The 26,891-nt window shown below is 38.5% G+C and overlaps 1 protein-coding gene across 4 annotated transcripts in view; it reads left to right on the forward strand.

Annotated features, from left to right (window-relative positions):
• CTTN (cortactin) overlaps window positions 1–26,281 on the forward strand; it is a 44,833-nt gene extending 18,552 nt beyond the window's left edge. Inside the window, exons 3-17 of one of the 4 annotated variants that reach the window (XM_050955369.1) lie at window positions 389–462; window positions 2,871–3,000; window positions 8,828–8,938; window positions 9,769–9,823; window positions 10,801–10,911; window positions 11,858–11,968; window positions 12,653–12,763; window positions 14,027–14,137; window positions 15,550–15,605; window positions 16,923–16,992; window positions 18,364–18,512; window positions 21,691–21,780; window positions 22,655–22,844; window positions 23,939–24,010; window positions 24,568–26,281. In XM_050955369.1, the coding sequence (XP_050811326.1) occupies window positions 389–462; window positions 2,871–3,000; window positions 8,828–8,938; window positions 9,769–9,823; window positions 10,801–10,911; window positions 11,858–11,968; window positions 12,653–12,763; window positions 14,027–14,137; window positions 15,550–15,605; window positions 16,923–16,992; window positions 18,364–18,512; window positions 21,691–21,780; window positions 22,655–22,844; window positions 23,939–24,010; window positions 24,568–24,704 (1,578 nt within the window). In that variant the 3' untranslated portion in view covers window positions 24,705–26,281. The remainder of the gene's footprint in view (window positions 1–388; window positions 463–2,870; window positions 3,001–8,827; window positions 8,939–9,768; window positions 9,824–10,800; window positions 10,912–11,857; window positions 11,969–12,652; window positions 12,764–14,026; window positions 14,138–15,549; window positions 15,606–16,922; window positions 16,993–18,363; window positions 18,513–21,690; window positions 21,781–22,654; window positions 22,845–23,938; window positions 24,011–24,567) is intronic. The other 3 variants (XM_050955371.1, XM_050955370.1, XM_050955373.1) reach the window with 3 other exon arrangements.
• Window positions 26,282–26,891: the final 610 nt, after the last annotated feature.

Below are 26,891 nucleotides of genomic sequence, written 5' to 3' on the forward strand. Positions count from 1 at the left end.
TAGTTTCTGCTCTGAAGAGCTACATCTAAGCAAAATATGCAGAGTAGATGGGAAATATTTGGCAGCCTGTACGAGAGAATAACTAGGATCCTTTTATGTGTGTGTGATTGATTAAATTGCTTTATTTAGCTGGGCACTGAAGGAAAAAGAACAGTTTAAGTGAAGACCTTGTAATGATTTTGAACTGGGAGTATGTTCTATGCATTGGTAATGACAGAAAAGACAGGGAGGTGATTGTAGTAGAAACAGGTGAATGGAGCAGTGAGGTTGTTAACTTAGCTTTCTAGTTTTAGTGGCATGAGAGAACCTTAAGGCCTTCAAAGTGCTGAAACTCTGAAAACTTGGGTTAAAGTCTACTAATTTTTAACTTATTACATGTCTTTGACAGAATGATGTGAGTGAGAAAGAACAGCGCTGGGGTGCTAAAACTGTGCAAGGATCTGGACATCAAGAACACATCAAGTAAACTAGCTTTTCTTGATTCCTTTGTGACTGTTAATGTAGACAATTTTTGATAAGTTCAGATCCTTAGTAACTTACGTCCTGACGGAAAAAATATGAGACTCTCTATAGAGCATTGATTACACAAGTCCTTTCCAAAGTAGCTAGTCCTTTATGGCTGCCAGCATCTCTAGTTGTAAAATAAAATAAGAATTGATGTTATAGTGTTTTCTTCATTGGAGACATGATTCTTCTTGCTTCCTTTGCGTAAGCAGGCACCTATAAAGTTTTGCTCTCTGGCTACAGGTTTTACAACTGCTCTTTGTAATATTCACAATTATACACTGGTGCTTAGCTGTGTTCAGGTGAAAAGATGTATATCACCATATGATATACATTTTTGTGGCAGGTGGTACGCACAGCTCCATTTCCTTGGGATAAATTTAGGCCCTATATTCCTATAATTAGCTTTAAAAATGGTCAGCCTAATTTCTAAAAGTTCTGGCATGCCAGGATATATTATAACAATATTTTAGCCTCTATCAGAAAGGAAAATGCATGTGTCACAATGGACTGTCAACTCGCAAGCTTGTTTAAATGGTAAGGTGCCTTTACAACCAAATTCTCAATCTCGTACTTCCTAACAAGGCATGCTTGAAATTTTAGTCTCAAAACTGACTTTTACATTTGAAAGCTAAAGAGTGTTCTAGTTCTTCCTTCTATCTTACTACAATGACTAGTGCCCTATGAATATGTATGTAGGTGCCCATTGTTTGCTGAAGGAGTAGAAGGTCACAGATGCTGAAAATAGGGAACTACTGAAGTATATGACATTTTTAATAGTTAAATGGCCTACTTTGAGCAGAAAATATCTGCTCAATGTGCAGCAGTTGTGTAAAAAGCTAACAATGTTAGGAACCATTAGGAAAGGGATAGATAATTAAATAGGGACATTATGATATTTTCTATCTAAATACATGCTATGCCCACATATTGAATGCTCCATGCAGTTCTGGTCACCTCACCTCAAAAAAAATTGGAATTGGAAAAGGTACAGAGAAGGACAACAAAAGTGGGGAACAGAACAGCTTCCATGTGAGGAGAGAATAAAAAGATTGGGACCATTCAGCTTGGAAAAGAGATGACTAAGGAGGGGGCAGTATGATAGGGGTCTATACAATCATAACTGGTGTGGAGAAAGTAAATAAGGAAGTGTTGTTTACCCCTTCACATAACACAAGAACCAATGGTCACCCAATTAAATTAATAGGCAGCAGGTTTAAAACAAACAAAAGGAAATACACCTTCATAAAATGCACAGTCAGCTTGTGGAACTTATTGCTGGGGATATTGTGAATGCCAGAACTATAACTATTAGCTAAGGTCAGGGATGCAACCTCATGGTCTGGGTGTCCTAAGCCTCTAACTGACAAGCTGGAAGTGGACAACAGGGGATGGATAACTTGATAATTGCCCTCTTCTGTTCATTCTCTTTGAAGCATCTGGCGTTGGCCACTGTCGGAAGACAGGATACTGGGCTAGATAGACTGGTAGTCACACCCAATATAGCTGTTCTTGTGTACTTTAGGGATCGGTTTTACTCTCTGGAGTACATTGATGATATTTACAGGGTAAATATACAGCAATTATGCTTCAGGCAGCTTTAAACTCACGTGGAAATTATCTTCAAGCATAGATCACTGGTTTTCCCCCTACATCCAGCCTCTTTTCCTACTTCCAGAGACAGAGCTTGTCGGAGGGGAAAGGAAATCAACCTACTGTCAGTTCATCCTTGTTTTATATTAGGGTAATGTCCAAAAGCCCCAACTGGGATTAGGACCCCATTGTAGAAGGTACTGTACAAATGCACTGGAAGAGATGGTCCCTGCCATGAAAATTTTAGTCTGTTTTTCCCCTCTCTCCCACCACAAAAAACCCCCACACTAGGGGAGAACTAACAAAAGAGAAGTGAGTAGGGGGAAGAGAGAATGCTACAGTGATGAGGGACATATAAATACCTATATAGAGTAAACAAAAAAAATCATATTTGGCAACTAGGTAATCAATTGTTCAGGATTAATATCAAATAGCAAACTACTCTTCCCTGTTATAGCCCAAATGCAGGACGGTAGATCTGAAAATGAAGGGTTTGTTCTGGATTTTTTGATTTTTTGAAAACAGATTTCACAATGAAATGAATGTCAAACTTCTTAAAACCAACTTGAAGTGCTTGGTGTACTGAAGGATTAAAAAAGAATGAAATGTGTATTGTACACTTACCAGGATTTATCTTTTAATTCTAAAGTTAAGATCAGGTTTTTGGGCACAAAATTAGCACATCAAGTAGAAAATCTTGTCTCTGAGGAAGTCTTAACGTTAACCATGCCTATAAAATTTATTATATAACTACTGGATTCTCTGTTTTAAAGCATTCACCAGCTGAGAGAGAATGTGTTCCATGAACACCAGAGCCTCAAGGAGAAAGAGCTTGAAACAGGACCAAAAGCTTCCCGTGGCTATGGAGGGAAGTTTGGTGTGGAACAAGACCGTATGGATAAAGTAAGTGTAAAATGTATTGTGGATGGGTCTGACGCTGCGAGCCTCACTCACCTATGTAAGTTCCATTGTAGTTGGTGGGATAGGACTATTTTTGTGAATCAGGTGTGTCTAGATAAAAGTTTTGCTGTTTTAATTATATCGGTACAGCAAAAGTGGCAAACTCCCTAGTGTAGATGCAGTTATATCTGTATAAAAGTGTTCATACTGCTATAGATTATTTCGGTTTAGTAATCAAAATAACTTATGGCAGTATAAACCATCTTTATTCTGGTATAAATGTGTTCACTCTAGGGCTTTTGTTGATGTAACTGATGTAACTATCAGCAAAATATCACACCACTAACGCTCGTTATACTTGTAAAACCTTTCTGTAGATCTGGGCTCTGTGTGATCAGGTCCTGTGTCTCATTTTACATAAGGGAGTTAATGGGTCATCTTTGAGTGACAAAGGGAAGCCTTTTTGAGAACTGATGCATTGGTGCTCCACACCTCTTCCTGGTCTTGTGATTTTTAGACCTCGTCTCCTTGCTTGTGTCATGTGCTCATTAGTAAGGCTAAGATTTAGTCATGGGTAATTTTAGTAGAAGTCACAGACAGGTCATGGGCAATAAACAGAAATTCATGGCCCTGAGTTCTTTCTCCTGCTGTAAATGTGTAGGTTTCTACTAAAGATACTCTTCTAAATTAAGAAAGCACCTAGCTATGAATAAATCCATTTTCTATTTCATTTGCTGCATCAATTCTTTGTGCAACTGAGACTGCCTAAGAATGAATAAGTAAATAAATGTATTTATCTTTTCTTGAATTTGAAGCTAGCTCTCACTTCAAAAAAGCATAAAAAAAATGATCAGCAAGAAATAACCCAGATATCCAGAAAATGGCTTTGTATTTTAGGCAGATAGTAGTTGCAATCTTTAAAATATAAACTATTGAGTCAATGTTTAAAACAGCTGTCAACATCAATGCACAGTGTAAATACTAATGATCCTTAGGTTTTTTAAAATAGCTGCATGCATAGTGATTGTATTAATATTAAAAGATACTGACCAGAAGTTGTTCTAGTTGCTCATCTTCCCCCATTAGTTATCCAACTTATAATATCATAGCAGCACAATACTGTACTATAAGAAAATTAGAGCTAAAATATTGAGGCCTAAATAAGATTACATTTTAGTTTCTTCCTTAACTAACTTCGTGGGTACCTAGGAAGATGGCTTCCAAGATACTCCATTACCTGTTAAGCATATCCAACGGATTTTGGTTTGTTAATAAGCAGGGCCCCATTGTTTCACAGAAATTTGCTATGTAACCCTCATTGTACCTTTAAAACAAGCTAACAAATCAATGGAGAACTGGGGTAAGAGAATTATTGGATTAAGTTGTAAAGTCTACCTTGTGGGCTCCAAGCTCTCTAATGCTGGCTACTTAAGCCTCCCCTCATCCATTTAGGATCTAACTGAATGCATTAAATAAACAAATACTAAGACTGCCTCTAGGGGGATGTGGTAAACAAGTTTTGGGGGGTGGAAGGAGATAATGACAAATATTGCAGATAGTGCTGTATTTTTAACACTTAACTTTTTGTAAAAGAGCAAAATTTTAACTGTCTGGATGTCTGCCCCATCAGTACTCGTGATGGTGCAAACAGATCTTCAGAATGAAACCACAATACCATACAACAGTGTTTCCCAAACTTGAGATGCCACTTGGGTAGGGAAAGCCCCTGGCAGGCCAGGCCAGTTTGTTTACCTGCCATGTCTGCAGGTCTGGGTGATCGCAGCTCCCTGGCCGTGGTTCAGAAGTGGCGCGGGCTGAGGGACATACTGGCTGCTGCTTTCAGCAGCTCCCATTGGCCTGGAGCAACAAACTGCAGCCAATGGGAGCCACGATCGGCCGGACCTGCAGGCACGGCATGTAAACAAACCAGCCCGGCCTGCCAGGGACTTTCCCTACACAAGCGGCATCCTGAGTTTGAGAAACGCTGCCATACAATTCTTTATCCTTTAAAAGATCAGTCCTTTCCTTCTCAAGAGCATCTACCTAGTTCTTCGCTGCAGGCGAAATCCTGCTTCCTTTTAACTCAGTGGGAGTTTACCCATTGACTTCAGTGAGCCAGGATTTTGCCTGAAGTCTAAATGTCATAAGTTTGATGTGGACCTTACTGATCACTTCCATAACCCATGGGTCAGAGCTCCAGGATTAATTAAAATCTACCAGAGTACTGCTTCACCACAGGTTTCCAGTGGAGTGAGATTTTTTTTAATCAATCTTTTTTGAATATTTAAATATACAGAGATACATCTTTGAGTACTTGACACTTGGTGTTTGGTTATGAAATAGGAAGAGAAGCTTTCCATTCTGATGTGGTGCCATGGAAGAAGATAAAACGGATAGTGTACTAATTTAATTAGTTGAATTTGTTAAAGCAGGAAGAGAAACATCTAGCTAAACATGTGGCTTAAGACTTTTAAAACAGTACAAGAGGATTTAGCCACAGATCTTCCACAAAGACGTGCGAATAAATTCTCTGCACTGCTTTGAAAATTTTTTCCCACCCCCTTCGAAAAAAAACATTGTCACTGAAAACTGGCCAGCATGCATTATCGACAAGCTACATGAAAGAGACATAGTTGGGTTGGTCAGAGTGTCTAACCTACATATAAATTAGAGTTGGCATACAGAACTTGGCAACATCTTTATTATACTCAGATTAATAATTTCCACATTTTGTAAGTGGACAATTTCTTCAGCATATTATGTTCAGCAAAGCTTCACTTCACTTCACTTCTCTATGTGTTGAGAATATAATTCTTTGCAGCTGGAGGTACTTTCAAAACTCACCTTTTGCTTAGCTAGCCAAGGCTTCTGGTGACCTCATGTTCATTTAAAGAGTCCAGTGTTATGTTTTATGCCAGTACTGAACTGCTCATTTCACAAGGATTTCAGGTTGGCACATGCCTATTAGTGGCTCTCTGAATCAGCAGCAAACTTCCCAAAGCAAGGCTGTCTGCAAAGTGCAGTTTACTGGATTCTGGTGTGGGCTGTGCGTGTCTCATTTTTGTATTGTATTCTCGGTCATCTTGACTCATGGAAGCAGCTTGGGTAAGTGTTAAGAAATGTATATGTGTGTTTCAATGATAACATGTTCCCATACAATTTTCAGGCCAGTTGCTTGAACGCCTTTCTGGACTGAGTAGATGGTAGAATTTTGAGCCCAGGTGACTCATTTAGTCAGATATTCAAGAATTTCAGTATGGAACTCTACCTAACATCTTCCTGTTGAATGTCTTTTATCGGGGATGCTCAGCTGGGTTTAAAATTCAGTGTACTCCATATGTCTGTCAGAGATATTAAATCAGGTACTGTATACTACAGAGAAAGATGCTGATTTGGGAATCAAGGTTTTTAGTATTTTTTGCATATCACAGTAGGCTGAGAATGAAAAATAAGCATTCCTCAATGGCCAAATGTTCAGTGCAGATTGTTCTCAAAACCATCAAAAACTAAAGCACAAGTATTATATAGCTGCCAGGGTTCTGCTGATATGAGGATATGTTCACTTGGATCAAAACCAGTTCTCTACCTTCCCCACTCATCTACAGACCTTGGGTACAGAGGGGCCTGATGCAGTGAAACCATTGCCATTCCACTGCATTGGACAACATGCTGTGAGCCAGAGCTAGAGATCTATGCCACAGAACTTGGCTCCTCAATCTTCGGCAGAGCTACGTGCTGTAGACCTTTCATTCGTGGAGAGGAGTTGTGGAAGGTCTGTGGCAGCAGCTCCAGCCATTAGATTGGACTAGTAATCGCAGAGCCCTCTTGCTCAGCACAGGGACACTAGAAATCCTCTTCCTTGTCACATTTCCCAGTGGCTGACCAAATTATTCAGTTTGGGTTTGGGGGTTATACTAGTACTATATTAGTGCAAATTTTAAACTTTATCAGTAAATAGGGTAGGATGCACTTTCTAGTGTGTAATTTCATACCATCTTGTCTTATTTGAAGATTGCTCCCAGCTCCTTTGTAATTCAGTGTGACATTATTGTACTTTAAGACGTTATGGCTGGCTCATGTTCCAGTGACTGATTGCAACAGAAGGGAGAGGGGAAAAAAAACACATTAAGCCGTGAAATGGTCGTGAAACCAGGCTTTGGAAAAGCTGTTGACTGATGAGAGATGAAATGTGCTTTGTACTGTCACTTGCCATTTTGTACTGTATAACAGTGATAACTTGAAAAGCAAATGGGGGGGGAAGTGGTAAGAGTCTTTATTCTGATATAGACTTTGGGAAGAAAGAATGTCTAGTAGCTTCCTGTAGCATACTTAACTAAAATATTAATGTAAATGATAGCCCTAGCCAGAAGTTGTTTATAGCCATCACTGTAGCTTTCTGTACCATAAAACAGAAATGTGCCAACAATCATGGGAACCAACTTCAGTTATTTTAGTCTTAATGTTTACTACAGTAATCAAATACCTTTCAACAATTAGCTGCAATGGAAATTATTTTGATTTTACTACCGTGATCACCATTAGTCTTTTAGCAGATATTTCTCTGTCTGAAATTGTATGCTTGCAAAGACAGGAATTTGTGATAACTGTTGTTTGTAAATAGAGTCAGATTACTTTCCTCTCTCCCTGGTTTAAAAAATTCTCTGCCAAAGTGTAACAAAGTGATTGGGCAACGAAGTGAAATAAGAATAGCAATCCTAGAAACATATTTTGTTGTTCAAGTTGCATGGGGCTCAAATAGTAAACTAGTGATCTGAGGCAGCTAATGACGTTTGACTAGAATTAACATAATATATGAGGAAGTATATTTTCTATTTGCATAACTTTTGGATGGTGTTATCTTCCAGAACTGTCATTCCTGTTTTCCTAAATTAATGATTATTTCTTTTAGGCTATGAAAATTGGTGGTTTTTTTAATGTAATACCACATCATAGCCTATATTAGAAAAATTTTCTTGCTATCCAGTGTCTGGTGCATGTGAATGCTGCATTCAGTCTAGGCAGCCTTTGATGTTAGCGTTTTGCTTTAGACTTGCAGAATTCTGCAAAGTTTCTTTTGTCCAAGAAATATCTTGTATTTAAGTTTGTAGTGATAATATTTCTACTGTATATGGTCGATAGCTGCATACACAATTTATCAGTCCTTGTATTTTATTGGAAGTGAGGGCTCCCTTCTAAACCTTGGATCATGGCAATAGAATTTGATTCAATATCTTTCCTTTTACCACCTCTGCAGTTTAATTTATAAATCCTGGGTGAAACACACACACACACACACGAAGTATACAGTCAATGCTTCCCGACTCTTTCCTGGGATTTTGATCACCTTCTTTCTTAGGACTATATTAACAACTTGGTGAAACAATCCTACAGATTCTTATTCCTATGAGAAATCTTTACATGGGTATTTTGCAGAATTGAACCCTTAACATGCATGGCTTTCATTATGCAACTGCTATTAATGCTGACAATTTGCATGTCTAAAGAGCTACATAAATTATAAACAGGCTTTTAGATGGTGCCTAATCTGAAACTATTTTGTTTTTAGACTTATTAAGTACACCTCTACCTCGATATAACGCTGTCCTTGGGAGCCAAAAAAATCTTACCGCGTTACAGGTGAAACCGTGTTATATTGAACTTGCTTTGATCCACCAGAGTATGCAGCCCCACCTCCCTGGAGCACTGCTTTACTGCGTTATATCCAAATTTGTGTTATATCAGGTGGTATTCTATTGAGGTAGCAGTGTATAGTGTGTTATCATTTTTGTTAGATGCAGTAATCCATTTTTGGATTTCTAACTTCTTTCAGTCAGCTGTTGGCCATGAATATCAATCTAAGCTTTCTAAACACTGCTCCCAAGTGGACTCAGTAAGAGGTTTTGGAGGCAAGTTTGGAGTACAAATGGATAGAGTTGACCAGGTATGTAATTTCCTACAGCACTGCAGTTACGTACAGCAGTTGTGTTCATCAGTTTACATAGGATATTGGTTTTATCATGCTAAAAACTGCTACTGCTAGGTGTAAACATCACTGTCATTCATTTTTAGCACTGCACTTTGTGCATATCAGTAAATTGGCTTTGGTTATGGATTAATACTTTCTTAAGAAACAAAAATCCTTCCCCCACAATTAAGTTGAAGGATGGCCTGATTTGAAAAAAAAAGATTTAAAACATGTCAGTTAGCCAAGCTACATATGTTTATGTGACCAGAAAGATGAACACCAGGTAGGGAGAGAATTTAGCATGGTTTGGGGTGCCTAGCAGACTGAACCACTTGGCTGACTATTGAGGTAGGGAAACTTTCCCAGACTGAACATAAGAACGGCCATACTGGGTCAGACCAAGGGTCCATCTACCCCAGTATCCTGTCTACCGACAGTGGCCAATGCCAGGTGCCCCGGAAGAAGTGAACCTAATACTGATAAAATAACCTCCTGCTGGAAGTGGTGGAAGCTCCAGTGTACTGAGTCACTAAACCTGACAAGACCCTAATGTACTGCAGGAAACAATCTACTTCGGCAGTAGTTGAGAAAGATAGCTTAATGGATCTATTCCTCTCTTAATGTTTTGAGGATATTGGCCCGGAAATCTAAACAGACACTTATGTTCCAGAACCAAGAGGCTTAGAGCATCACTAAGTTCTAATTTCTTTTATGCCACGTATTTTTCTGCTGAAGTACACTATTTTGTGTTACTAATGTCTGACTTTTTTTTAGGAATGCTTATTACTGTATTATTTCTCCTACAGTCTGCTGTGGGTTTTGAATACCAGGGGAAAACAGAGAAACATGCCTCTCAAAAAGGTAAAGTGTTGAGGTGAATATGTGTATGTAAATAAATAACTGTTATCAATATTAGCTGCTTGTTGTAAGACTCTACTACAATAGCTGTATATAAAACTGTTGAGGAAACACTGTTTGTAAGGTGCCTAGCACAATGGGTCCTCAACCTGCATTGTCAGCTATCCAATTATTCTGCATCCAAAATAATTTACTACTCTTTTGTAGTAAGTGGACTCAAAAACTACTCACTTAGCCTTAATGAAATGAAATGCTGTTTGTCTTTAAGGGTCTGACTTGTCCTTTGTTCCCCACCCACAAAATATTTTAGAATGGGCTCTCTAGAGAGTCTGGGGGATGAGTGGGGCTGTCTGGGAGAGGTCACTGCTCCCTAGATTTCAGCCACCTGGCCCTGGTGAAGATAACCCCCAGGGGCAGCTCTAACTTATGCCAGTTCCCAGAAGGACTATATGGTAGTGGGGAATGGGCCATAGCAGAGCCTTTTTATTCTGTGCCCCTTCCCTCTCCTTGTAGTGATGATCTTCACCCCAAGCCCTCTCCTGCCTATATGACAGGAAGTGGAGGGGTAAGATCATACTAATGTTTAAAACTTGCTAGAAAGCAAAATAAGAGTATAGCTTTGCATTTAATCTCTTGGGGGGGGGGGCAGGAGGTGTTAATATGGTTAATATTAATGGAGTAAATGGTTCCTGTGTTTTGGCCAACTATAAATGAAAGGGCGGACTAAACTCAAAACACAAAATTACCTTAGGCAAAAGTTTAACAGCATCCAGATTTACAAATAGGGAACATTGACACATACTTGTGACATCATGAGCCATAGTACTATGTTAAATTCTGCTTGTTGTGTTTGTAAGATTTATTTTGTGGGCTAGTTAGCTATTTTCAAACAGATATTATTCTGGATTTCTGCATTGCAACATTGACTATGACGCATGGTGAGTTCATGTATTTGATTGTGTTTTGTTCTCTGGACTCAGATTACTCAAGTGGTTTTGGTGGTAAATATGGAGTGCAGGCCGACAGAGTAGACAAGAGTGCAGTGGGCTTCGATTACCAGGGTAAAACAGAGAAGCATGAATCTCAGAAAGGTTAGTCGACATGCATGTTTTTTGTTCTATTTTTGATGTGGTGCAGGTGCATTTACCAGGAACAGTCTTGTAAAATACTTCATTTTGGTAAATATTGATAGATATTTTGTATCATTATGTACACTAGATAAGCTGTAAAGGTTACTGAAAACTTTTTCTTCTTGAAGGAGAACTTTAAACCATACACTTTAATGAACCCAAGGATTCCAAGTGGAGGTCAAGTTTCAGTTACATTGTAACCAGAGCTGGTCAACAAACTTTTTGCAAAGAAAAACTTCTAGCAACTTTTGAAATTTTTTGACCAATCTAATATTAAAACCTTAAATCCTCAAATACAGCAGTGAGGTATTTCTGACAAAATCACCTGATAGTTAAAATGTAAATTTTACTAATATGTCAGTAATTCTTAGGGATTTCCAGAGTTAATATAGTGTTGTTATAGCCGGTCCAAAAAATTGTTTACAAAAAGAAAAAGTTTAAAAAATTTTCAGCAAGCAAAGGGACAATTTTTCTCAAAATCTTCCCATTTTCTGACCAGTGCTAAATAATATATTTGCATCACATTATTACGTGAAGTAACAAAGCTTTTTTTAAAAAAATGGCGACCATACTGCTCTTGATGTAGCCTTAGAATTCCATTGTAATTTCACTGTTTCAATGCCTAGTTATAACTGAACTCTTTGAAAGATTAAAATTGCTCACATCGTTCAGTGCTTTGGCTAGCTTTGACACTGCTGTTTTATTTTTTCCTGCTTAAGGGGAAAACGTTAGGTGATACGTTCTGAAGAATTTAAGACTTAATATCCTGGATCTAGATTAGCCAGGGATGTCAATATTCGTCTAATACATAATTTAAAACAAGTGGCTATGGTTGAAGCAGTCTTGTCTTAATAGTGTCTTATTACTGTACATTTGTAAATAAAACTCTGTTTACTCCTGACTCTAGATTATTCCAGAGGCTTTGGTGGTAAATATGGGGTTGACAAGGACAAAGTGGACAAAAGTGCAGTTGGCTTTGAATATCAAGGCAAAACAGAAAAGCACGAATCACAGAAAGGTTTTTATTAAACTTTATTAAATTAAGATATGCATGGGTTGAGTCTGAGTAAGGGTGAGAACCTCAAGCTGGGAAGTATACTGGTAAAATATCAGCATTCTTGCCAGTGAGACTTTTTTAAAACTAGAAAGTATGTAATTGCAAAATCCATCCCCAGTCTTGCAATCCGATCCATATGGGAGGACTTTGATACCCGTATGGAGTTTCACAGAAGTCAGTAGGACATGATGGTCTTCAGATGCAGATCAGATTGCATGACTGTGGCCTTTATAACTATAATACAAATAATAAACAGCAATAATAATAATATCTGGATAAAGAACCATATCATAATATGGCTTTTTAGTAGCGTAGAGGAGGAGTGCTGCATGCATCAGAATTGTCCTTCTCTTACCTGCCATGTAGCTATTCTGTGAATGTTGAGACACTTACTACAGTGTAAATCAGAGTATTGTGGGGGTGAGCTGTTCTTCACTTTCTGACTTATATTAGTTTTTCGGATTGCTGTGCTTTCCCCTTCCCCACTGGGGAGGTGACTTGGCAGGGGGAAATGGACCATGAAAATAATTCAGTACCATTAATGAAATACTTGGGGATAAACTGTCCCATCTATAATATCATTATTTTGTTCAAATGTTATCTGTAACAATCGCACTAATGGCTTGTGGAATTTTATGTACATAGATTATGTGAAAGGATTTGGAGGCAAGTTTGGTGTACAGACAGACAGACAGGACAAATGTGCACTTGGCTGGGATCATCAAGAGAAAGTGCAACTGCACGAATCCCAGAAAGGTATGTTTGAGTTCAGCTTCTTAACTACACTTTTAACATGCTTCTGGTTCGTTTTATAGTTTATTTTCTCTGCAGCTCTGGTAAAACTATTTCATAGTAGCTAACGTTGTAGTTGCTTCTCCATGTTTGAAATGTTACTGTGTTGCAGTTGGTGGAATGTCTTTACAATCCGTTTAACAAATCATGACTGGTATTGAGAGCCACTGAAAATATTGACTCAGAGGGCCAGGAGATATGTTGGAATAGCCTTATGAATCTGCACTTAACTTGGAGTCTTGATTTTTTTTTTCTTTTTTCAGTAAAATTTTGGAAGCCAGCCTGTCAGAAATGACTCCTATCTTATGTAAACTGCCAGTTCATATACCAGGACAAATCCTGCTCACTGTACTCAAACTATTTTCCTCTTCCTTGCCCTGTCTCCCCTCCCCACCCCACCCCAGTATACCCACAACTGCAGGAGGTAGAAACTCAGCATCAGCAATACTGACTTCTTCCTTCTCACCCAGATTTTCATGGCCTCCATGAAGATGGAGAGGTCTGCAGCCATAGTCTTTTCCACAGTGGACCAGTCTGTGCTGCCCCCACGCTGAAGGGGGATCTCAGACTTTTCCCTTTGCAGCTTCCTGTGAGAAGGGATGATCTGTGCCCTCCTCTTAGCACCTTATATCAAAATGGCTGTGCCAGAACAGCTATCAATGAATGGAATATAGTTCTGAACACAGACTTTTTTTTTTTTCTTCAGAGCAGTAGCAAGAATATTCCTTATTTTTGACACTGCCAAATAGGAGTAACTTTAGGAATTTTTCCTCCTGATCTGTATTTCTTTCAAGGCAGGGCTATAAAGTACAAATGGTGATGGCATCCATGAAATAAATTTAATTTGCTCCTAAATATTGTCCTACTCACATTATATGTATCTTTTGAGTACATATGAATACAGACATAATCTGATCATGAACATATTTTAATATCTGAGTGCATATATACAGTATAAACAGTTGTGCAGAGAAGAATTGTCTGCAGTATAGGAAGAGCTGCAAAATATAGCTATATATTCCTGTTAATATTAAGTGGAACTGGCCTCTTCCTAATCCCAAGTGAAATTGTTCACATTCTGAATATACATTTAAAAATGAGTGTTTAGATTCTTCTAAAAGTACTCTTGATTCATCAGAATTGTTGCTGACGGTTATGTCTTTTGAATGTTTCTAACTAAACTTATCTGTTCCTTTTCCCCTCCCTTATTACATGTGGCTTTTTCAGATTATAAGAGTGGTTTTGGAGGGAAATTCGGTGTTCAAACAGAGAGGCAGGACCCATCTGCTGTGGGATTTGAATACAAGGAGAAACTAGCCAAGCATGAGTCTCAACAAGGCACAGTCTCCAGTTGTAACTTTCTTAGTGCAGCCACTTCTAACACAGACTTAAATAGTCATGTAAAAAGACTGATGTGTGCCATAAGTAATCTAAAGAAGACATTCTCTTAAATTTCTATCCCATGTTATCTATCAACATCAGGCTATTTCCTTAAAATAAGCTGTTAAACGTGATCTCATAACAAGTCTATATTAAGGATATGGGTTCATAAAATTCCAAATGCTGCATCTAATAAAATAGAAACAGATTTCCAATATTTAGTTCATGGCCCTACACCAGCATTAAATCACACCAGCTTAACAGTCCAAGTGTAAATCTTTGCCTTAGTTGAAATGGTTGTAAATTATAGCATGTTATAAAGCTACCTTTATTCATTGTGAGAGAATTCAGGTATGAACTACAAGTGCTAATTTTCAGCTGACATCGTAAAGTGAGGAGAAGTCTGATAGTGTAGAGTTTTTTTGGAAACCCTAAATCAGAATAGTATAATTGCAATGTATAAAGATGATTAATAAAGCCATGCATTTATTCTGATTGACAATACACACTAAAGACACTATTTCTAACAGCAGCCAATATTTTACATACTGTCGTGATCTAGTTCCAAACATTTGAAGTCTAGGATAGCTTTTCTAGGAGTTTAAATACACACACAAAGTCCCTCATTAGTGGACCTTATGTTTTGGGAATGGGAGCAAAGGAAGAATTTGTAAGTCAGTTTTCCAAAGCACAGACCTTCAAGCACTCTTCATTTACATGGTAACTGCTCATTATTAAAATAAGGCAATAAGATAACTACATTATATAGTCCCACTGCAGATACATGGAACGCCTGTCTTAATTTTGCATGAACCTGAGGTCAATACCAAAATAGGAGAAAAAGTGAATTTGGCAGCTGTGTGTCTTTACTTGATCAATTCCATGAATGCCATGCAAATAAAGAGTATTTAAGTGACACTTGTGCCCTGACAAGCGTTACTGCAAACTTGACAGCACGCTACTCTGAATAAAGGAAAATAGCCGGGATAATATGACCTATATATACTACAGGAAGTAACAATTAGTACTGTGAAAGGCTGTGCTCTAGAAGTGGTGCATTATGAGGGGCCCTCTCTTATTTTTTGCTTGGTATAGCAATCATTATCTTAACTTTCACTGAAAGAATGTCAAAAGCATGCACATCGCTCACGACATCTTTCTTGCCTGCTGGTATATGAAGAGGCTTCTGTAGATAGATATATGTATATATATCCTGATTTGCATAAAAAACAAGTTGCATTTTCTTTGGCTGCCCTCTTTGGAATTCTGCATGTAGCTGCTTTTTGAAATGGCCATTTGCATTTAACAGACCTTAAAGGGAAAAGATTAAACCTGCCTACTGCCTGTGACCTTTTTATGCTGTTTTTTAGATTATTCAAAAGGGTTTGGTGGAAAGTATGGGGTACAGAAGGATCGAATGGATAAAGTAAGTTGTTTTGAAATTATCATGAATTCAGTAGTCTGGCTATTGGTTTAAAATTCCACCATTATTAGTGAGGCTGGAGCTGTAGTGCTCTGATCTCTATATTTGTATCCTGCTTAGGGAATTCTCCTCTCCAATTCTTTATAGTATATAGCGCCTTTCATCTGAGAATCTCAAAGCATTTTACTAAGCTGATTATTATCCCCGTTATACACAGGGGGGAAATTAAAACACAGACCTTAAATGATAGCAAAAGTCCCACACAGAGAGGAGCAGAATTAAGAAATATAACCCTGAAATCTAGCTGATCAGTCATCTCTTCTAACCACCAGGCCGTACCTCATCTTACACCTTGTGAATGTCCTCTCAACTAATTAAAAATAGTTGCCTCTGTGTTTGCCTCATTTGTCCATTTATAATTTAAGGGGATGTTGCTATGTTTCATCATCCTGCTGCAGTACGTAGCACACCGAACTGTTTGAATAGTCTCTTACCCACTCCACGAACTAAAAGTAGCTCTGTCTAATACACCCCTGCATGAGAATTTCATCAGAACCCACAATTCTAACTTTAATCTTTTATCAAAGACAAATTGTGATGTAAACTTCAAAAAATACTGCTTTATTTCACAAGTTTAAAGGATGATGGTCTGTATACAGACCCACTTACCACACTAAATAAACCTATCTGTTAACTTACAGAAGTATTAAAGCTTCAAACTCTTCTACTGTATCAGTGTATTATTTTACCCATGATTCAAAATATCAGGAAATCTTTAACCGAGGGAACTCTTTCATTTATTTAGTTATTTTTATTGCTTGATTTAAACACCTATCTCAAAACTACCTCTCTGTTTAGGGTTTGCTATAGTTATTTTTTATGTTTTAGGCTGGATGTTTTTGTCTTGGTGAAACCCTTCTGTTATACAGACTGAAAGGTTATTTTGTACTGAGAACAACAAGCATTCAGCCAATTTCCTTGTCTCCTACTTTTATGACTCATCAATATATAAATGAGATTAATCAGTAATAAAATTATTGTTAATAGGAATCTAGTGTGACATGTCTCTGAATGAAGGTTAACTCTAAATAGTCTGATGTATTGAAAGAATTCATTCCCTTTTTCATGTTTTAGGCCCAAAAATGTAGTGGGCTTTAAAAAAAACAAAACAAAAAACCCTGTGCCCTTGGAGTCCTGATTTAGAATGTTGCAGCAGAAGATCATGCAGGTGTGTGCTGCCTTATTTACTGAATGAACATGTGATGAGAGAACTGGTGCTGCTTTGTGTAGTAGTTGATGATACTTTCTCATTACTGGTAGAATGCATCGACTTTTGAAGATATTGAGAAACTGTCATCAACTTATCAGAAGACCAAGCCAGTAGAAGCTGGTAAGATTACGTTCTTGATTACAGAATCTCTTTTTTATGTTTCTCTCATGGGCTGTAGAAGGTGGAACAGGGAATATTTCTTTTCCTTCACATGTTAGGAGAGGGAGAAGAAGGGGCAGAGGAGTGTGGTTAAGATGTATTTTGAGTATTGGCAATGTAGCTGCTGAGATACCATGTCTGGGCTGTGTCTTCCTCCCTCCCTGTCTGTCAAGACTTTGAAGTATGACAAAAAGCTAGGTGCTGCACCAAGTTGTTGCAGAAGAAGGACTTGTAGTAACTGAGTTTAAAGAATCTTAAGAAATGATACTTAGACGTAAACATATCTCTTAAAGCTGTAATACTGATGCTACTATACTTCTGTGTCAGATCTCTCTATTGAAATCTGCCTTTTTTTTTTTTTTTAAAGCATTGTTAGCATATGTTTGGGGTGCCCAGGAAATGAATTGCACTTCAGCTCTCAAAAACTCATTGAATTTATACCATGAGGATGTTGCTACAACAGTGAATGTGTATTAATTGGCCAAAAGATAGGAGGCTCTACACTCAACTCAGTGACATTTGTCTGTTTGTCTGTAATGCAGTAATTTTTTGGAATGCCACATCCCACGAATCTTTAGTGCCCCCTGCTACTACCTACATCAGGGGAGGGCAAACTACAGCCCGTGGGCTGGATCTGGCCCATCAGGGCTTTCAATCCGGCCTGCGGGATTGCCAGCCCCATGGCACAGCGTGGCTATGACAAGCTTTCTGCCTGCCCTGGCTCAGTGCCAGTCCTGGAAGTGGCTGGCACCACATCCCTGTGACCCCTGGGTGAGTCAGGGATCAGAGGTCTCCGTGTGCTGCCCTCGCCTGCAGGCACCACCCCCTGCAGCTCCCATTGACAAGGAACAGGGAACCACGGCCAATTGGAGCTTCGGGGCACCCAGGAGTCACTGCCGGACATGCTAGCTACTTCCGGGAGTGGCATGGGGCCAGGGCAGGCAGGGAACCTGCCTTAGCCATGCTGCGCACCACTGCCACCCTGGAGCTGCTTGAGATAAGTGACCTGGCAGGACACTGAGCCACTGCCATTGTGGGGGAGAGAGGAATGGGATCCAATGGTATGAAGGAGTGAAACCTGGGGGACACAGAACCCCTGCCATGAGGTAAGGGTATGGGAACTTGCAGGGATTCCCATCAATAGGGGAGGATGGCACAAAGGGAGCTTGTGGGGGTGGGGAGCCCTCATGAAGTGTGTTTCCCTCCACTATGAAATCTGGCTGTAAGCTGACTCCAGTATGGCACCTTGCAGAGATTCTGTGCAAGTAGAACACTTTTGTCTGGTTTTCATTTTGATCTTGAATTTTTTTTTTAATATTTGTAATGTTACAGTGAATAGTAAAACAAGCAACATTCGAGCTAACTTTGAAAACCTAGCCAAGGAAAAGGAACAAGAAGACAGAAGGAAAGCAGAAGCTGAGAGAGCACAAAGAATGGCCCAGGAGAAACGAGAACAGGAGGAGGCGAGAAGGAAACTAGAAGTCAGTAAGATTCAGAGCCCTTCTGGGCAAACTCTAGTGTTTCTAAGTATGGAGTAGGAGAGGAGAAGGGTATATGCTCTAGAAAACATGCTCCTTTCTTTCTCTTGCTAGACTTGGACATTTAAGTATCCTGGTGCTAGCACTTCACCTGGGGGCCAGGGCCCCTTTCTACCAAACTGCACCTCCAGACACTCAGCTGGACTCCCACAAGAGCTATAAAAGTAACCACTGAGTAGCTAATGGAATCCTAGAACTGGAAATGGAGAAAATGTTGCTTAACCTCAGCATGCTTCATAGAATACAGTGATGCTGGAAATGTGAATGGTTTTTAATTTTGAATAACGAAGTTCTACTGAGTAGTCATGACTCTCCCCTATTAATGGGACTGGATGATTTGAGTGTTAGCAATAAGTGTTTTTTCACATCTAGGTCACTGTCTGAAATCCAGGCAAGGTTGGTAGTTGCCATTCCTGGGAAATAAGTTGGTGATCTCATTCTTCTGTCTTATAGGATAAGGCGCCATGTTACCCAAATAATCATCCTTGTTAGCTATTTCAACAGACATCAAGGATTGACTGGGTCTAGAAAATGAACTACTATCTCTTCTCTGTGGGTATTGTAAGTTAGGCTGAGGGAACCTTGCACGTTTCCCATGTACTGAGGTCATCTGCCTTCAAGGTGGTCAGTCCAGCACTGCATAGATTTAAAACATCTAAAAATTGGTGTGTTACGTTCTCTGTGTGGAAGAGAGATTTAAAAGACCACAAAATAAATTTACTGATTGTTACATAACCCAAGCTGTGTCTAAGCAAAACAACATACAACTAGTGTACATATAGTCAAATCAGTAATAACAGATGGGCTTGTTAATTTACAACTGAACTGATTTTTGCAGTATAGGTTTTGTAGGACATGAATGCGAATTCTCCCACTCCTGTGTCTCCAGTCAGAGGGTGCTCTCTCCTTCTAGACTGTTTCAGCTAATTACCTCACTGCTTTTGTTGGTCACATGCAATTTGTTTTGTTTTCCCTCTCATGCTCATTTTACTTCTAGTTAGGATGATTGATGTTCAGGGAGCTTTTCTTTAAATGCTCCGTTGAATTAGCCAAAGTCTAACGATTGTTAGTCTCAAATGCTAGAAGTTGCTTTTTAATCCAAGCTTCATGTAGAGCAATTTATGGTGGCAGAAACCCAGCTCTGGGCTGCTTGGAAAGACCATATTTTCAGCATCTTATATGTTATATGGAAAAGCAATTACACTGTTGGCATCTAAACTACAGTCTGAGAAGCATGTAACCATTTTAAAGAACACATGACTCGGACTGTACTTAAACATTTGAGGCTGCTAACTTAGGTTGAAAGTATCTAATGTTATCTTTAAACATTAAATTGCTACAAGTGTAAAATAAGTGAAATTCTCTGTAGTATAATACTTGGCACTTTTCCAGTGCTTTTCATCCAAAGAACATAAAGCCTTTTTCAAAGGTGGATCAATATCAATATCTCCACTTCATTTCTAGAGGTAAGGAAACTGAGGCACTCAGTTTAAATAGCTTACCCAAAATCACAGTCACTGGCAGATCTAGGACTAGGAATCTGTGAAACCTCTCTTTTGGGCTACATTGGAGGAAGTCTATCTAAATCTACAAAATATTACATATAAAATAATAATTACAGAACTTAAAGGTGAATGGTAAAACATTATTTTGCTTCTTAGTAATGCATAAAGAACATCTCTAACTTTTCTCAACTTTTTTTCTGCTTGCTTGTTCATCTATACATCATAAATTTCAGGTCTTGAATTCCCTATTGCTATAGAACTCCCTGAGAAAACTCTCCAAGATATGAAAACCTGAGCAATTGCAAAGAAAGAGGAGACTTGTTCACACTGGGGCAGATTTTTCATAAGAGCGTAGCACAGTGTGTTGAGTTCTTCAAGCTGGGCCAGTGTTCAAGACTCTTGTCCTTGTGTGTTGCTTACACTTGTTTAACTCAGCCTCTTGACAAACAATGAGGAGCAAAGGTTTCTGTGTAAGCCGTACAGCTGTGGGCTGAGATTTCTACAGAAGGTCTTACAGGGAAGTCTGGGCTTGATATTCCTAATTTTTTCTAAAGAATTGAAAAACACAGTATCTCCCTATCCTTACCCTTCCTTTTTTTTATTGTGAAAAATGTCCTGTTTTTATCATAAGGGAGCCGTAAAAAGAAAAGATATTGGCTGTGTCCCTGCAAAGAGCACATACTTCTATTCTCAAAGTACTGCATGCTCCTGCAAATGTCTGTTACATTAGTGAGAAGAATTAAATACAAGGCAGACGTGTTAATTTCTGTTGCTAAATGGCACAAGCAGTTACTCCTGAATATTGCAGCTAAAGAGGCAAATACTAACTGGCAATGCTTAACTTTTATAACCTTTTAAAATCATGGTAATATTAATCTTCCTGTATTTTAATATCCTACCTCGATCCAAAATTAACCCCAAAGATTCACGCGTCCTTTTGGCTGAAACATAGCCTCTGATTCAGGTGCAATCAGCATGCAGTGGACAGTGTGAAGCTCCAAATTGTCGCACACTGTATAGCAGAATGCGGTGGTAGTGTTGCTTTTATTTACACCTTGTGGAAGTTCAGGCCACAGCATTGTTATGAATTTAATTCTCTCCTAGCTATTCAAAGCCTGTTGCCTTGTCAGCTGTTTAACATGCCAGGAAAAGCTTAAAAATTTGTTTCTCATCAAAAATGACATTTCAGTTTTGTAACTAGAACATGTGGTATCAAGTTCCCTACGCTTGAATTAAAATACAATTTGAAGCCCGGTTCATGGATTTAAAATACTGAATACAGATAACCTACAGATGCTATGCAAATATTCCAAAGAGCGGAATCAGGTGCTTGCTTTACATTCTACACATAATGTACATAAATTACTCTCTCTTCTAATCCACCCTATTTATTCACACACCTTATGGCCAGTCTAAACAAAACATACAGGTTTAATTATGCAATTAGTTAGATGCTGTGTTTTCAAGTAAAAAAACCCAACCTTTGTCACCAGGCCTTCTAGAGTTAGTTTAAGAGAACGCTGGTCATTGCACCCACACTGCTTCTTGGTCACTATCCTAGAGTCAAACACTGTTCAAAGTTATCCTGAATTTAATCACTTTTCTTTTTGATAAAGGAACAAGCTAAAGCCAAAAAACAAACTCCACCTCCATCTCCCACTCCACAGCCAGCTGATGAGAAGCTGCCCTCAAGCCCAGTTTATGAGGTTGGTTAAAATCACAATTAGTAGCTTGAATAGCTTGTCCCACACATTTCAGTAGTGAAGAGGCTTTATATTTGTGGGTAATTTTTTGTGGCTTTGCTGTGAAGTGATGGTGTGCAGGTAAGTGGTAAGCTGCCACCTTCTCGTAGGAAGTTCTATTTAATGGGTCATGGAATTTGGGTTTTATAGCTAGATGTGTAAATATAAGGGGAGGTATAGGTAGCCTTGTATCTGTGTAAGATTTTTCTCTCCTACTGAAATATTAATAAGGGGTTAATGTGGGAAATGGAGTTCTTGCAACAATTAATGTTAGAGTTCAGCCTTAAAAGGTGAAATTGAATAAAGTGAAAGAGATTTATTCTTCCTAGTGTTAAAATGTGATTGTTTTCATTGTAAATAAGAAAAATATAAATGCAATAAGCAAAAAAGTGTCTAAGTGTGAGCAATATACTTGTCTTATATCATAAACCACCATTTATTAGCAATATTACAATATTTACACAATGGACCTGTTGACATTAGACGCATGTCTGTTTAGTTGTAATGCACTTGTTGTAGTGGTATCTAGAGATTTAAAGTTATCGTGTCAGGAGTTCCTGGAATCATAACAGTGATGGTAGACTAACTTGATATCTGTATAATAGCTGTTTTATTCTGTTGGATTCTAATCCTACTAAGGGTGACCTCAAGACAATCCTTCACGTGTACATATTATTGTCTGATAGTATTGAATATTGCTGCTTTCAAAGGAAATGTTTTCGCTAGTTTGAGTTCTAGTGCTGAATGCAGTACCTAGGAACTTCTCTTCTGTACTATTGATGTCATTCTTGAAGGGCTGCTTATGTGACCCTGACAAGTTTCACCTTTGTTTTTCTAGGATGCAGCTTCATATGAGTCAGATGCAACCTACAAGAATTCCAATACAATATATTCAGCTGTACATGAGCCAGAATCCAGCTACAAAGCTGAAGAGTCAGACTACCAAGAAGCAGTCAGTCAGCGGGAGCCAGAATATGACCCAGAGACAGTCTATGAAGTGGCAGGGGCAGGAGACCTTTATCAAGCAGGTAGAGTGCTCTTATTTCTGAGTTGGTACCTTCAAATAGTAGGTAGTGATTCAGTGAATAATTGAACTGATATGTCGCTGTAATTGGTTTGGGCAGCAACATATAATCTAAGTTGTTAACATTTTAATTTTTAATTTAAATGTGCTGATATCAAATTAAAGGGGCAATATGGCAAAGCAGAACACTGACCTGCCTTTATAATGACTGGGCCTTATTTCCAGTGCTGAAAATAAACAACATTCATGCTTTAATGTTGAACTAACTATAATGCAAACTAATAACTGCTTTTAGCTGAAGCTTAGAGAGAGCCATCCTCTTGCTTCTACTTATGTCATGTAACACAAGTTGACTTTGAAAAAAATTACAAAGGTGAACTTCAGATAAAGGCTTATTTTAGCCAGTGCTGGCCAGCCATCTTGAAAATCCTATTAACAAATAATTGCCTTTTAAAATTAAGCAACAGATGCATCTTTTAACCTTTGCAGTCCAGGACATTCAGCCTAGAAAGCTAAATCTGCTGATGGGGGAGTAGAGATCAGAAGGATGTGTTCTTGTTTTTTCATGTCGTGTGTGTGTATGTGAGAGAGAAAGAGAGAGAGAGAGAGAGATGGTACTTTTTTCATCTTGTAAAAGTATTTATTTGTTTTTCTCAAAATTTGTTCATAAACTAATTCAAAGCTGCTTGTCTCTTCCCCCACCCCAGCCTCCATGGCCATGCGAGAATGAAATTTCTCTTCAAAGTGTGTCCCTGGATCTATTGACATTTTATAGACTTTTTCCTGAACTAAAGCAATGGGTCTTCATTTCTACCCTCTCATGCTCCTTTCTATAACAACCTCCCCATCCATCTCAATTTCTAATTTGTTGTAAAAATATCTAAGAAACTAATCAAAACCAGTATTTCCAAAATTGTGCCTCTTCTGGGTGCACACTGACACAGTTGGCTAGTTTGTTTCCTTACTTCAATCTGTGTCCAAATTACAATGGAGATGTGGACGAAGAGTGCCAGATTACACTTTCATAAATGAGGGCTCTATCTATACATAGTGTGGTTTTAGTCCTCTAATGTGTCTGTCTTTTCTAACACTCTTTAGAAGAAAATACTTATGATGAATATGAAAATGAACTTGGAATTACAGCCATTGCCCTTTACGATTATCAGGCTGGTAAGCGCAGGTCTTGTTCTCTAATTTTGTAAGCTATGAATAACTTTGTCTAGTGTAACATTAGTGTAATACATATCCCCCGCCCAGAATACATCAAGCCCAGCTCTAGCAGTTAGATATTAAGTGACCGCCAGGGCCGAAGAGTAACATTAATATTATGTATCAGAGGGGTAGCCGTGTTAGTCTGGATCTGTAAAGTTTTCCTTGGTGTGATGGGTAGCAGTCACTATACAAGATTAATAGCATACCCAACGTGTAATGGATAAGAATTGAATGTTCTCCTTTTAGGGTGAAAGCTGCCACTGTAAAACAAGTAAGAGGAAGTCTGTTGCTCAGAGAAATCTTTTGATTATCACATTTTTCTATCCTGGTTTAAACATCTTTGTTTGGCGCATTGGAGAGAGGAAGGTAGCTAACATTACTAAGGTTCCTCTGTGAATAACTCCCTTTTTAATCACTTAATGCTACTAAAAATACCATTACCTAGGAAAAAGCTGACAACAGTAGAACTTCATGTGAGAGTACTAAACACATTGCCTCTTCCACTCTTTTCTCAGCGGGAGATGATGAGATTTCCTTCGATCCAGATGACATCATCACGAACATAGAAATGATTGATGACGGCTGGTGGAGGGGAGTGTGCAAAGGCAGATATGGGCTCTTCCCAGCCAATTATGTTGAGCTGAGGCAATAAAGAATATTGTCAACCGATTATGCCTTAATGCCATAGTCATTAAACCTGATTTAATACACTACAAATCATGATGCTTTTTTGAGGATGGAGGGATATATACATACTGCTTTTATATTTAATACTTTGCTGATGCTTTTTAAAATGTTTATGCCACAGAATTTGCTAATATATTGTAACTCTTATGTTCCCCACCAAGGCCCCTGGTAATGGTTTTTATGCATTTGGAAATGTTTTTCCTTTATTCTTTGCCAAATTAGTGATTGTCATTAAATACCATTTCAAGGACTATTAGCTGCCTGTCATAAGAATGCGTGTTTCACTCATACCTGTAAGTGAACAGAATTACCTAGTGATTAAGTCTAGTTAGTCTTCCAGTAAATGTTGTCAGCTAAAGATCATGGCTATGTAGGTAATTTGCATTTCCACATGAGTAGGAGTACACTTGTATTTCTATATATAATGTATGGATAAGGGAAGAGAAGGACTTGAGAGTTACAGTTAATGACAACTACCTAACTTTGAATATTGGCCAATGGTTAGATATGTATTGATGCTATGAAGGAAAGAGTCCAGTTATTCATTATTTCATTTTAAAGTGAGGTCTCTTGGCTCTTTTATGGACTTTCTGGTGCTACTGCTTTTGTCTTTTCCCCTATGGACATCTTAGCACTAGCTCTTGCTAATCGCTTCGTTCTCTCCCCTCTCCCAGAAAACCCTTTTAAAATTGCTACAAAAGTGCTTGCAAAATTTCAGTGTTGACTCCCCCAAGGACATACATGGTCTGTTCAAGGAACCCCAAACTGACATCCAAACCAGTACCCCACTACCTACAGTAACAGTCTCTCTGCCTTAAAGATTAAAAGGAAGTACAATGTTGCTATATTATATTGGTACACACGATGCATTTTTGTTCATACAATGAAACAGGTAGGCTTGCAGTTCAGTAAGACAGTTATAACCATATTTCAGTGAAGAAATGTTAATACAAATACCATAAAGCCATTTCAGATAGTCTCCACTTCTGATCCACATAAAGACAACTATCCTCTTAATATGTTCAGCTGAAACTGCCAGTAACATTTCTCCTTAACAAAGGGGTTAGTCCTGTTTTTTGCCAAAATAGAAATTAAAGTTCTTGTCACTTTTAAAAATTGGTTTACTTCACCACAAAAGTTAGTGCCCCTACCAAAGATAGTAAGTTCCAGCTAATAATGCATATGTTAAATGTGTATACTGTCTGTATCCGCCTTCTGATCAAAATGAGAATGGCAGGGTGGAACTGGTACATTTGGAACAATGGAGTACAGAAAATCTTTGTATAAAATGGCACAGTGTATGTAGGAAGAAGGTATCATGTTGAAACCAAGTCTTGGATGGTTGGGACAATCTTTAATTAATGTCATGTATGTCATATGACCATTTTATTTCCTCTTCCGTGGTTTCATTTTTGTTGTATTGCATTAATAGATTGGGTTGGGTTTTATATACAGATTATTTTATCCAATTTTGCATAGAACACCACATAGGAGATATGATTTTTTGTAAATTAAATATCCAAATAAACTTTTTGAACCATTTTCATGGGATACTTTTTTGTATTTTAAAGCTGATGTATCAAGAATGTTGAGGTTTCAGTTATGGGATTCTCATTGTTCACTCATCTGGTCACCTTCACCATATCTGCTTTCAGGTCAATCAGATTCTTAACACTATGAATAATGAGTACTTCCAGTGGACACTGCTATGTAGTGCCCAGTTATTGCAGTGCTAGGTACCTTTCTGAATGAGTGTTCCAGCAGCGCCCTGCTGAACTTTCTGAACACTCCCTAACACACACAGCCACTGGCTAGCCTCCTGTTCCTGCCCCCATATGGAAACATTTAGATTTTAAATAAAGGGGTTATGGGCCAGAGTTTAAAAAAAGAGCGTAGCTCTCATTTAGGCACCTCGGTGAAGTGAGCTGACTACCCCTGCCCAAAACAAACATATGCAGGATGCCACAGCTCCCACAGAGAATGACAGGTGCAACTGGAGCTGCAGGATACTGAGGTCTTTGAAAATTTGACTCTTAGCTGTGGTTTTTGTGGGGAGAAAATAGCTGTACATAACTGAATCCTAAGAAAACCAGCTGCTGTGTGTCATAAAACTTTATCTTCATAGCCCTGCTATTCAAGGTCTCAAAGCATT

This window comes from Gopherus flavomarginatus, chromosome 5 (assembly GCF_025201925.1).
Source record: "Gopherus flavomarginatus isolate rGopFla2 chromosome 5, rGopFla2.mat.asm, whole genome shotgun sequence".
In the NCBI taxonomy this organism is placed as follows: domain Eukaryota; kingdom Metazoa; phylum Chordata; order Testudines; family Testudinidae; genus Gopherus; species Gopherus flavomarginatus.